The sequence below is a fragment of the Arachis hypogaea genome, chromosome 9, assembly GCF_003086295.3.
Source record: "Arachis hypogaea cultivar Tifrunner chromosome 9, arahy.Tifrunner.gnm2.J5K5, whole genome shotgun sequence".
NCBI classification, from domain to species: Eukaryota; Viridiplantae; Streptophyta; class Magnoliopsida; order Fabales; family Fabaceae; genus Arachis; species Arachis hypogaea.
The window spans coordinates 10,619,672-10,632,989 of record NC_092044.1 but is presented as its reverse complement, the minus strand read 5'-3'; the positions used below and the strand labels follow the sequence as shown (position 1 = coordinate 10,632,989).

General features: G+C 23.1%; 1 protein-coding gene across 20 annotated transcripts in view; it reads right to left on the bottom strand.

Moving 5' to 3' along the window:
• Positions 1–2,866, bottom strand: part of LOC112710334 (uncharacterized) — a 28,287-nt gene extending 25,421 nt beyond the window's left edge. For 5 of the 20 annotated variants that reach the window (XR_011865357.1, XR_003811624.2, XR_011865353.1 and 2 more), the window contains exons 1-4: positions 2,695–2,832; positions 2,544–2,604; positions 2,223–2,328; positions 1,993–2,131 (exon numbers count right to left, since the gene is read on the bottom strand). Coding sequence is in view for 7 of the 20 variants with exons in the window: in XM_029288896.2 (XP_029144729.1) it covers positions 1,993–2,094 (102 nt within the window). In the remaining 13 variants the exon portion in view is untranslated. Of the gene's footprint in view, positions 1–1,992; positions 2,132–2,222; positions 2,521–2,543; positions 2,605–2,694 lie in introns of those variants that run through there. The other 15 variants (XR_003811629.2, XR_011865356.1, XM_072202487.1 and 12 more) reach the window with 7 other exon arrangements.
• Between the last annotated feature and the right edge of the window lie 10,452 nt (positions 2,867–13,318).

The following is a 13,318-nucleotide window of genomic DNA, read 5'->3' as shown; positions in this document are numbered from 1 at the left end:
AAGGAAAATGCAGGCACAAGAAATGTCTCAAGTATTAATATGGAATAAAATTACTACCTCTATCTGAAAGCAATTGTTGAATTTTAAATACGCTCATAAATATAAAATAAAAATAAAAATTTCAATTTAAGAAAATTTGATATTTATGTTAAAAAATTAACTTCACTAAATTTCCTGTTTATAAGTTATCTCTTTGTTCGGTACATTAATATTTGAGTCACTTAACAATATTTTGAGTTTCAAGAACTACTAAATAAATATTTAATATTGTAAATTTAACTATTTGTAATTTTGGTTCTCATATATATATTTTTCTTTTTTCTAATTTTTTTAAAAGTCAGTGAAACTGGTTTCTTCTATTATCCTAGATTCAGATCAATTTGAAAATTGAGTATTAAAGCTTTAAAGGATTTTGGATTAGAATACCAAAAGAAATAAAATACAACTTTGTTTTTACCACATTTTGGTTTCTAAATCTCAAGAAGATTTTTGCCATTTGCACGATTTAAATCTACAATCATTGATTTTGAAACTCACGAATTTACCATTTTAGTTAATATCATATTGATTAATATTACAACTCTGATTATTTTTAAATTATAATATATATTTAATAAATGATTTATTAATCCACTAGTGATCATAATAATATAATCACCAAAAATCCTTCTCCAAAGAGATTAAGTAAATAAATATAATAATATTAAAAAGTAAAAATTATAATTCTTTTTAGTGATTATTAAAAATTATAATTGATGCATGGTAGATCCGTTTATTATTTATTGAGTAAACTATTAAAATGGTATCTAAAAATTCATTTTCTTAACAAAAATAATTCAAAAAGATACAAAAAACAAATAAATTCTCAAAATACTTATGACAAAAATGATAAAAAGATATTAATTTTTTATATTTGACAACGACTTTTAATCGGAGTAATTCAAAAATATATATGTAATTATTTAAATGATACATGTAAAAAATGGAGTAAAATTTTACCAAAATATCTCTTTTTATTTTTTTCAAAAATTTTATATCAATAAAAAAAGCAAAAAATTCACATGAGAAATTCTAAAGATAAAAATATTTTTTTTAATTATATTCGCAAAAAATTCATTTCAACCCTTGAACTCTAAAGTTTTTTAAAATATATATGGCTCATTTTTATCACCATTTTAAATTTTTTGAAAGAGCTCACTTATTTAGTACCAACGTATTAATTATATATCAATAATATTTGAAAGACAACAACAAAAATCAATTAAAATAGCCTAAACTTACTTTATTTAGTATTTATTAATTGTAATAAATTCTAAATAAAATAAATTTTAATATTTTTTATCTTTCTAATATTATTGTTGTTTTTTATGTTTTTTAAATTAGTTTTCTTCTAGTCACCAAAAAAAAATTGGTTTTCTTCTTTTTATTTTTAACTATAAAATTGGATTATATACAGATTGAAAACGCATAATTAATTATAAACATTTAACAATATATACAACCAAATACAAGTAATTAGATTGTAATATTTAAATATGTGAAATTAATAATTAAATAATTTCAATAATTTAATTAAATTATTAATAATTTTTAATTATCAATTTTATAAAAAAATACCTGCATCTAAATTTTCACTTATCTACTCAGGACATGCTCATGCCATTTACAGAAAGGGCAATATTTACTTTAGTATATACTCGGGAAATAAGTTGCAATTATGAAAAGTTTTGACCAATCAGAACACACTAAAAAAGAACGGTGTGATTTCTTCACCAAGTTACTGCGCCAGCGTTGCCCACAACAATAGTGGACCCAGAGAGAGAGAGAATGTTGAGGAACTGAGGAAGAGAGAGAGACTCGTGAACCCTTTTCGGTTTTTGCAGCCAAAAACAAGAGTTACTGTGTACCGATTTGGGAGTAAGAGTGAGTGGCACTATCACCAACCAAAATTAACAAATTTAATTAAATAAATAAAGGCATAAAGTGAAGAACCTCAAAAGCTTGAACTGCATAGCCATGGCGAATAAGCGAAGACGCCATCTGCAAGCTCAAATCGTCCAACCCAACGAACCCGACAACTTGGCGATTCGCCATTGCAGCACCTGAAACTTCTAATCTGAACCTCTCAGAGCTAATTGAATTGATAGAAGAACACAAATTAATAAATAGTAGATGGAAAGAGGAAGGAGGTTATAGAAGAAAGGAAAGAGGGAGGAAATTACTTGCGCAGTTTTTTTCTGTTTTGTGAGTAGTGATTATTTGTCCCTACAAAGCAAGTGATTGCTGTGTCGCCTTCTTTCGCCTTTATTTCTTGATTCAATCATCAATCTCATGACCCGTGCGATTTCAATGTGTCAGTGATTATTTATGTATTATCAAAATTATTTAATTAATTAACTATCCGAACGTTTAAAGTGTTATTAAAAAATTGTGTATATAAAGAATCATATTATTTTCTTATCAAGCAGTGACAGGTAATTGGTAGTTTCGTAAAAAAGTGACAAAGAAACATTGAAGCATATTCAAAAGACATGATCCAATACCATATATGATGCTGAGTCACTTCCTCGTCATGTACTCCATCTAGAGGTGATGTTCATGGGCCTATATGTTCCCAAAAAAAAAAATCGATGAAGTCATGATACTCAATAATTTTTTAGCCGAACGAAAATCCGGTTTAGAAGCTTCACTCACCTTATGTTATCACTTACCAATTCCCTTGATAAGCAATTAAGCACCAAGACCCCAAAAAAAAAAAAAAGAGCAATTAAGCACCATCAATTTGTTCTATGTGTAAGTCTAAGGATCACGACTGCAGCCGAGGCCTTGGATAAATGGCAGCATCATCTCCTTCACTAGAAACTGCATTCAAATTTGAATTCTCAATGAAGAATATAAAATTCATAAGAATCTTGACAATGTGTAATGGGCTGGTTATTTAGACCAATAGAGATAAATAATAAATTCAAAAATTCTTATTAAGTTATTTCACATCAAATTTTAAATTTCTAATTTTAAATTTTAAATTTAAAAAAATTAAATTAGTTATTTCAAAAAAATAATTATCTCAAATATTAATTTACTAAAATATTTCATTCCAATCTATCTATCTACTTCTACTTAATATACTAAAATTTGATTTTTCTCCCAACTAATGAAGGTGACGTATCAATTCCTGGTAAACCCATTTTTCTTCCAAAATGAATCTATTTAATGAATAATGTATAATTAATTATACTAATTTAAAAAATATCTTTATTATAATTATATAAAATCAATATTTAATACATTATTAAACTACTTATCAATTATCAATCGAAAATATTTTTAATCATTTTAATGAATAATGCATAATTATATTAATTTAGAAAAATATCTTTATTATAATTATATAAAATTAATATTTAATGCATTATTAAATTAATTATCAATCAAAAATATTGTTAATCATTTTTTTTTTTTTTGTTTCCCACGGTATCCCCCAACCCGGCAGGTCAAGGACTAATCCGTCGCGGTACTGAGCTCCATTTAAGGGTTTGCCGCTGGCCAATGGGTTGCTGCATGCACAAGGCGAGATTCGAACCCCCGACACTTGCTTAAGCGGACTAGTGAGCTAACCACTAGACCAACCCAACTTGGTTTTATTGTTAATCATTTTAATTATATTGATACCATTCTAATTCTTATTCATTATCCAATGATTTTATTAGTGGCAAGTTGTTACCTTAATGGTAACCCATTTATAATAATAATAATAATAATTTTATTAGGATAAATATCAAATTCTATTCTTAATATAAAAATACAAAATTTTATTCCTTCCATTTTTATTTTACCACTATAAAAGATCATGTATGCTAGAAGAAAATATTATTTGTTTACCAATTACTTTTTCATTGGATAGCTTTTACAACAATTCTTTTTGAAAATGGATCCTCTCCATTTTTAATTCTACTGGAGAGAATAAAGTGTGATCTTTCATCTTTAATTCTATAAGTGAGACCAAAAATTAATAAGAGAGAGAACAATGAATGATAAGATCTGGACACTATCCAATTTTTTTCTTACTGGAGAGGATCCACTCCCATTTTTTTTCTTCCTATGAGGCATCGTTGCAATAAGGCAACTATCGCGGATACAAACCACCACACTCTCCAATTTCGGTGCTCATCATTCGGTGCTCATCATTCGGAGCTATATATGATATGTTATCCATGAAGCATTTATAGACATTGATATGCATAAATAAAAAAAGTTTTGTATTTAAATTTAAGTCATTTACCTGTTTGTGGTATGTTGCAGTGTGAAATTACTTTCAATTTGTGTTTGCAATGATATTATGGTTTTTAAGTTTTTACTTTAAAACTGTATTATGATTTTATCTCATCATTTTTTTTAGATATCAAGTTGACGTATTTTTATTTATTATTATTATTCAAATTGATATGATATAAATTTACCAAAAAAAAAAGAAAAAACAAAAAAAACTCTCACTCAATTTATTTTATTGTAGTTTTTTATCTGTTCTATTTCTTTTTATTTTTTTCTTATTCATTTTATTGTCTTTTTAAATGTTATATAATTTATTATAATTTATACCAATTAATTGATTATAATTCATATTATATCAGTTAGTTTAATTCATTAATTTATAATATGCATAATAAAATAGATCATTTATTACTTATTATAACGTTAATTCTCTAAAATCTAAATCTGAATAATTATATTTTTACTTTTTGTAAATATTATTAATAATGAATAATAATTAACCACTCATACTTTAAATTAAAGTGTTTGGATGATTTTTATATTTATTAATATTAATTGTTGATTATTTTTTCGTATATAAATTGTATTATAAGTATATGTTAGTTCATAATTGATTAACAATTAATGTTCATGAAGCTATGTTACTCTAAATTTTATATTTTACAAATAATTTATTTAAATGTAATTTTTTTAAACATAAAATATATTATTTTTAATAATACCATACTTTTACTTTTTTTTATTCTAAATGAATATTTTATCCAATACTAATTAAAGTCATCATTCCATTTGCTTTTACTAATCTATTATCTAACTATTATATAAAATTAAAATCTTATTAATGAATTTAATATTAAAGTTAATTTGGCTTTTTTCTTGAATATTTTTCGATTTTTTTAGTCTAATCAACCAAAACTATTCAATTATGAATAGTCACTTCTATCTTATTTTATATTATTAGCTAATTAAAATTACTAAAATTTAATAATACAATTCTATTTTATATTTTTATATTTAGTCCAATCCATCCAAACTATATAATAATCATTTTAATTTTTATATTTTATGATGTAATACTATATATATTAATAGCAAAATAACATAATAAATTATCATATTTTAATATTAAATATAAAATTAATACGTACAAAAATTTTCAAACTTTTAAATCAATACGGATCATTGTAAGCAACAACAATGCTTACAATCATGAATTAAGAAAATATCTTCATTATATTTAAATCAAATCAATATTCAATGCATTATTAAACTAATTATCAATCATCAATATTTTTAATCATTCTAATTATATTAATTAATATAGTTCTAATTCTCATCCATGTACAATAATTTTATTAGTAGATAGTTAGTGCACACATTAATGGTGACCCATTTAATTTAATAATAATAATAATAATAATAATAATAATAATAATAATAATAATAATAATAATAATAATAATAATAATAATAATAAATGTCTAAACGGTACATACATTATATTTTAAAAAGGATTAGGATATCAATAATAAATTGTGATAGATTATCAATATTAATATACTTCTTATAAATATTTTTGTACTACTAAAGATTACATATTGTCCACTTTGGCACACAAGGCCTCACGGTTTTGCCTTTGACGATAGGGATACTAGCCAAGTATCCACACCCTTATAAGGCATGCTTCATTCTCCTCTCCAATCGATGTGGGTCTTACAATCCACCCTCTAAAGGAGCACATCGATCTGGGTTCTGGCTCTGATACCATCTGTAACAGCCCAGACCACCCGCTAGCACAATGTTGTCTACTTTGACACACAAGGCCTCACGGTTTTACCTTTGACGATAGAGATGCTAGCCAAAGCCCCCACACTCACTCGTCAAAACGCGTCATACTAGGGAGAGGTATCCACACCCTTATAAGGCATGCTTCGTTCTCCTCCCCAACCGATGTGGGCCTTACACATATAGTATTTTTTTGTGGAATAAAAAAGTTGTGGTTCATAATATTACCGTGAAATTATATTGTCTGGATACAAGATTAATTAGTTAACAAATTGAATATCAATGTAAATGTTTTATTTTCTACTCAAATTTTTATTTATTAGTTGTTGTACTTTTTATATTTACAGTAAATATTAAATATAAAAAAATAAAAAATAATATTGATGGTTATCTATTTTATTTATTTAAAGTCATAATTAAATTTGATATAATTATAGTAAGTATCTACAATTAATAATAACATGATACTATAATTTTAAGTTGTATAACATAATAAAAAAAGAACATACCAATATATATCTTCTTCCTGCATAGCTATAATATTATATATATTTATGTTTCTCCTCTTTTAACTCTTTTTTAAAAAGATTGGCATATAATTAATGTACATAAAATATATACGAGCAAGTATCTCTATTGAATTAATTATAAAATTTAATAAAATATAATGACATAATTTTCACTTAATTGTAGTATTTTCATTGAAAATATTGACTAATTATTACCGTGTACAATTAGTATATATATATATATATATATAATGAGTAACAGTAAATTTTTACAACTATTTATCATTTAGAAATTCGTACTTCACACGTAATTTTTTTTATAAACTATTTTAAAATTATGTTAATCATATAATTTTGTATACTAACATTGATATAATATTGTTTCAGGTATATATTTTGCAAGCATAAAAAGAGAGTGTTGAGTTATTTTTTAATAGATTTAAATTATTTATTATTTATTGGAGAACTTTGTGCATTAAAATTCTTTAATAATGTGTTGTTCATTTTGAGTTGATTTTGATATGTTCTTATTTCACAGTAAAAAAATATATAAAAATTTATCGGTGGGTTTAAATACTATCAGGTTATATCTATAGTCATAGTGAGTATATATGTGTGATTTATTGAATAAAATAGTTTACTAAAATAGATCTACTTATATTTACAATATACTAAAATTGAGTTTTCTCCTCTAAAATTGAGTTTTTTTTTTTTCTCTAAAACTGGATTTTCTCATTACTAATAAAAATAAGGTGTCAACTCCTCATGAATTTATTTTTTCTCCAAAATAAAAGTACTATTCTCTTTTTTAAATTTATTTTAAAAAAATATCTTTATTATAATTATATTATAATTATATTACAATTAGCATTTAATGAATAATGCATGATCATACTAATTTAGAAAAATATATTTATTATAATTATAGAAAATTAATATTTAATACATTTTCAACTAATGGCTACACGTTTTTATAATTTTACTTTCTCTTTATCTCTTTTTTTCACATTTATTTTTTTAATTTATTGAACTAAATCAATTATATTAATTATTTGCATTAACTAATTAAATACCTTTTAATGGATTATTATAACTGTGCCTTTAGACCATAGCTTAAAAATATTATAAAATTTTTTTTATAAAAGTTGTTGAAAAATAAATATTTTTAAAATATGTCTTTAAGACACAAATTAACTAAATTATTTTTCAATTTAATGTGTTTGACAGGGGTGTTCAAATCCAAATCGATCGAAATTAAACCGCTCATCCAATCCAATCCAAATCAAAAACCGATTAAAACCGCACTAATTCGGATTTGATTGAATTCTATTTTTTGCAAACTGTTGGATTGGATCGGATTTCGGATCTATTTTTCATAACCAGTCCAATCTAATCCAAACCGCACAATGTGCTATAATATTATTATTTTATTATTGTATTTACAATTATACTTATAACATGTTCAATTTGTTATATATTTTTCTATTATTCATGTATTATTACTATTTAATAAATATTTTATGTTTAAAATATTATTTATTTATTTATTTTAACTAACCTATAATTTTATTTCTATTGTTATGTTATCGTTGGTTTTTTAAGATATTGTTAAGACTTGTTATGTTATTATTAGTTATTTAAAATTTGATGTTGAGACTTATTATATGTATTTAATTTTTTTATTTAAAAAATCGCAAATCCAAACCGATCCAAACCGTTTGTAATCGGATGGAATTTCGAAAAAAAATTCATCCAATCTAAACCGCACCGTACGTAAATTAAGTGTTCGGATCGAATGACTTTTTTCCTTAAAAACCGAACCAAACCGTACCGCGAACACCCCTAGTGTTTGATTCATTCAATTATATTAATTACAACTAATCAATTATGTAATTTGATTTTATTAGGATAAATATTTCATCATTTAATATTTTATTTGATTCATTAAATTACATTAATCATAACTTCAAATATTTAATTTAATTAGAGTAAATATCAAATTAGTTTAAATTTTGCTTGATTCATTAAACCAAATTAATTATAACATTTGATTGAGATAAATATTAAATTATTTAATAAATAATATATAAAGCAATGAAATAAATGAACTCAATTAATTTAATTTATTATCTTATTATTTTATATATTTCTTTTTTCTCTCTATTTTGTACTTCAGAAAAAATATTTATAATTTTTTTATTTTTTATCTTAATTTTGCTAATATTTTTTTATAATTTTGTTTTATATTAATTCTTTTTTTATTTATTTTGACTAATAATTTTTAAGGGTATTATTATTTTATTTAAAGATAATTTAAATTTTTTGTAATATTTTTATAAAAGTTGATTAATAAGTTTTTTTAAATAATTTTTTGAAATTTTTTAATAAGATTGTATTTTGATTTTTCTCTTTTATTCTTTGTATTAATTAATTATATTAATCTTTTATTGCAATATATTTTTTATCTACTCCACACATTATTTTTTCTATCTTCTTTTATTTTTTTTAATTACTCTTTTTACTTTATTTTTAATTATTTATTTTACTTTTACTTCTCATATATAGATTTATTATAATTCATGACAAGTTCTTTTTTAATTTAAGTGATTTTTTGGGTTATATTTTACCATTGATGCTTTTATTTTATTTAGTGTATTTTTTTTAGTCTATGTTTAATATAATAATCTGTAAATATCTATTCTATTATATAAAAATTAAATTTATGTACTTAACAATAAAACTGTCATGACATGTTTTTGATGTATGTGTTTTTCAATTTATTTCTTTTAACTCATTAAATTCAATTTTTATAATAAATTAATTATATCAACTCATTTATTTGGTTAATTATTTAAATATCATACAATTTATTATAATTTCTATCAATCAATTAATTGTAATTCAAATTGAATGATTATTTTCTTACGAAATTATTATTTCCTAATCTATTTATAGGCAATACACATTAAATGACTTATATAATGGTTATCTCATTTATTATCATAAATACTGAATTAAATAAGTCATTATTGCTTTTGATTTAGAATCAAATGAAAATAAAACCAGAGATACTATTTTATTTGGCCTTTAGGATTTAATGGGTGTTACACTCAAATATAAATAGTGACTTCTGGATTTTGGCCTCCAACATATCAAAGCCACCTCTATAACTATTTTTCCATAAAAGGAATTGCAATTCAACTCTATCAGATCAGGGATACAGAAGATTTTCAAATAACAAGGGAATGGTCTGGATTTACACGAATTCCAAATGTTCGAACTTACGATATTGTTTCAATTGGTTGTCGTTACGAGAATGACTCTAATCTATATGTGTCTAAAAACTAAAATAGATTAAATATTATTTAAGTAATTTATTTCTAATATTGGTATTTGATTAAATTAGTTTTAGAGAATTTAAATTGTTGACTCAATTTATATATTACAACTATTCTTTTTGAATATATTATTTTTTATATTTTTAATATAAAATTTCTTTTTTTTTCTGATTTTAAGTTTATTTTCTTTCTTCGATATATGTATCACCTTTTTTTTCTCCTTTTATATTTCAGATTAGTAATGTAATTATTAAGAAAAATATATTTAAAAAAATATTAAAATATCACTATTAAAAAAAAGAAAGTTACGTGAAAATAGAAAAACAAAAAATTAAAACATTACTATTAGAAAAAATTATTAATATGCGTATGAATGAGGTCGGGATTGAGGAATATATATAGATATAAAAAATAAAAAATTATTGTACGATTGTAGAATAAAAAAATCATAAATATAAAACGAAATAATTATAACAAAAAAATAATTAATATATGTGATTCAAATATTTTTAATAATCGGTAACATAGAGTTTAACAAAATATAATTCATATATTTTTTTATTTATGTATATGTATAGAATTATTTATGTATATGTATATATATTAAAAAAAACTATCGATATATATATATATATATATAGAGAGAGAGAATTATTTAACAAAATTAATATATAAGGTCATGGAAAGTCTCATCCAAATTTAACAAGAACAAGACGACTTATATAGATAGAAATGGTTTTCATAGATAATAAGGTAAGTTGATTATTTTTCATGATTTTTTCAAGTGATGCTAGGTCTATTTTATAAATATTTTTGGTTCATATTTTAAGTTTATTTAATAAGTAAACCCTTACACGAATCAAAAATAGTACGATTTTAAAGATTTATAAGTGCTAATAGCCTTTATATTTAATTTGTTTTATAGTGTGATAATAGCCAATATATTTGTTGGTAAATTTAACTATTACTATATTATTTATTATCACATTCAGTATATATGTCTAATTCATTGAAGAAAGTAGATTATTAAAACCGATTAATAACTATTTTAGAGTTAATCCAATTAACACTAGATTAAAATAATGCATAACATGTTACTTTTTTATTAATCAAATTATTATAATATAAATTAATTTTAAAAAAATAATTTAAAATTATAATTTCAATCTTATCACGTGCACGACACGGGTAAATACATTTGTACTCGGGTGTCCGCGGATCGGATATGGCCGAAAATTCGATCCGATCCGCACAATTTCCATCGGATCGGATATGATATCGGCACTTTTTTTAGTGCCGGATCCGATCCGACCCGATCCGCAAATGTGCGGATCGGATATCGGATATCGGATATATCCTCATAATTAAACCTTCTCTTTTTAATTATATTTCAATGTAAAAAAATTCAATAAAAATATTTCTTTCATACTTTTAAACTTATTTATTCCTAAAATATTTTTAATCAAACTCTTTCTAAATAACAAAAATAAAATAATACAATATATGAATAATAATTACTAACTAAAACATACAAACAAGTAAATATAATACCAAACATATATATATATATATATATATATATATTAATTATTATTGTGCGGATTTGTGGATCCGCGGATCGGATACGCGGATGTAGAGGAGATATCCGCGATCCGATCCGCAAAGGGTGCGGATCGGATCGGATCCGATTAATTTGCGGATCAGATCGTATCCGCAATTTTTCAGGTCGGATACGGATATTTACCGCGGATCTGCGGATACGATCCGATTCATGGACACTCCTATGTACTCTCTTATTTTTCACCGGATAGCCACCCCCCACCTTCATCAATAATAATCTCATTTTGCTGTCGCTACTTGGCTTGCCATACGTCATTCACCCTTAGTAAAAATAACCATTCAATTAAGGATAAAAATAATCATCCGCACCTAATGAATTGAACATCTAACATATTTTAATTATATATAACTAAACTCAATCCAATCAAAATAATTATCTACATAAAAATTAAAATAATCATCCGTATACTACTCAACTGATGATCCTAAATTGACCATTAAAATAAAAAAAATAAATAAACAGAAGAAATAACTATGATCATCCAACAATTTAATTTTTATTAAAAAATATATATATATAATTTGACACATGAATCTTATAATTTAATATAACCATAAAATTGGAAAAAAAAAAACTTGAACAGATGAATTGTGATCACCAACTAAAAATGAACGATATTACACTTCATTTACGAACTTCTACGAGGTGACGGACGTATCAATGGACAAACACTTGTTACCCTTTCACCTTGCGCCGTCAACGTCAGGAGGAACACCCACGTCGGCTATGACGGAGTTGTTCCTAGTCTGGGTTGATGCAGTGCCGTGACAACGATCCACACAATTGATAGACACGGCTGGACGGCAATCAATCATAATTTATTTTAAATTTTAAATTAATAAATATTTAGAATTAATAAATTAATTATAATTTGATTTAAATTTTAATTTAATTGCATTATATATATTGTACACTAATGACATTCGCTTCTTATACTTTTTCTTATATTTTTTTTTTTATAATAGTGTGTGTTGTGTAAGACCAAACAACAAAAAAAAAAATCGTTACTCGTAAGAGCAAAATGATGCTCTTCCCGCTAAAGGCCATAACCATAATCTAAAATATAGTTTTTTATTTTATTTTTTTTCTTTTGGTGTCAAACCAAATATAGTAATGTGTCTATCAATTTATTTGTTCCGAATTTATTATGTATAATATTATTATTATTATTATTATTATTATTATTATTATTATTATTAATTAAGATAGTAAATAATATTTTTTTTATGGGGTGTTAGAAAATAAAGTTATACACCAAGCATCTCTCATAATTTAACTAAAGCTTTTAAATAATAAAAAATACTATGTACACTAAAATCAACTACTAAAATTAGTCATTATGTATTTATATATTTTAATTTATTTTTAATATGTATTTTATATTTTAATATATATTTTATATTAATAACTAATTTTAATTTTTTATTAGATTATAAAATATGTTAATCCATAATATTAGTTAAATATTATCTCTTACAGTTACAAAATTCATATTATTATTCTCTATTTCAATTTTAGTGACAATTTTTTTTTCTAAATTTGTCATAACTAATTAATTATATATTCAATAGAAATGATTAATAAATATTATTATTTTTTATTGGCATTTAATCAATAACAATTTGTACTTATTTTTAAAAATTTTACATATAAAAAATATATAATATATATTTATATTTTTTTAAATTTATACAAATAAAATAGAATTTATTTATTAAAAATAATTTAATATCTATGTTGACGAGCCAAAAATACTAAAAATTGTTATATATTTATTCAAAATTCAAACATAG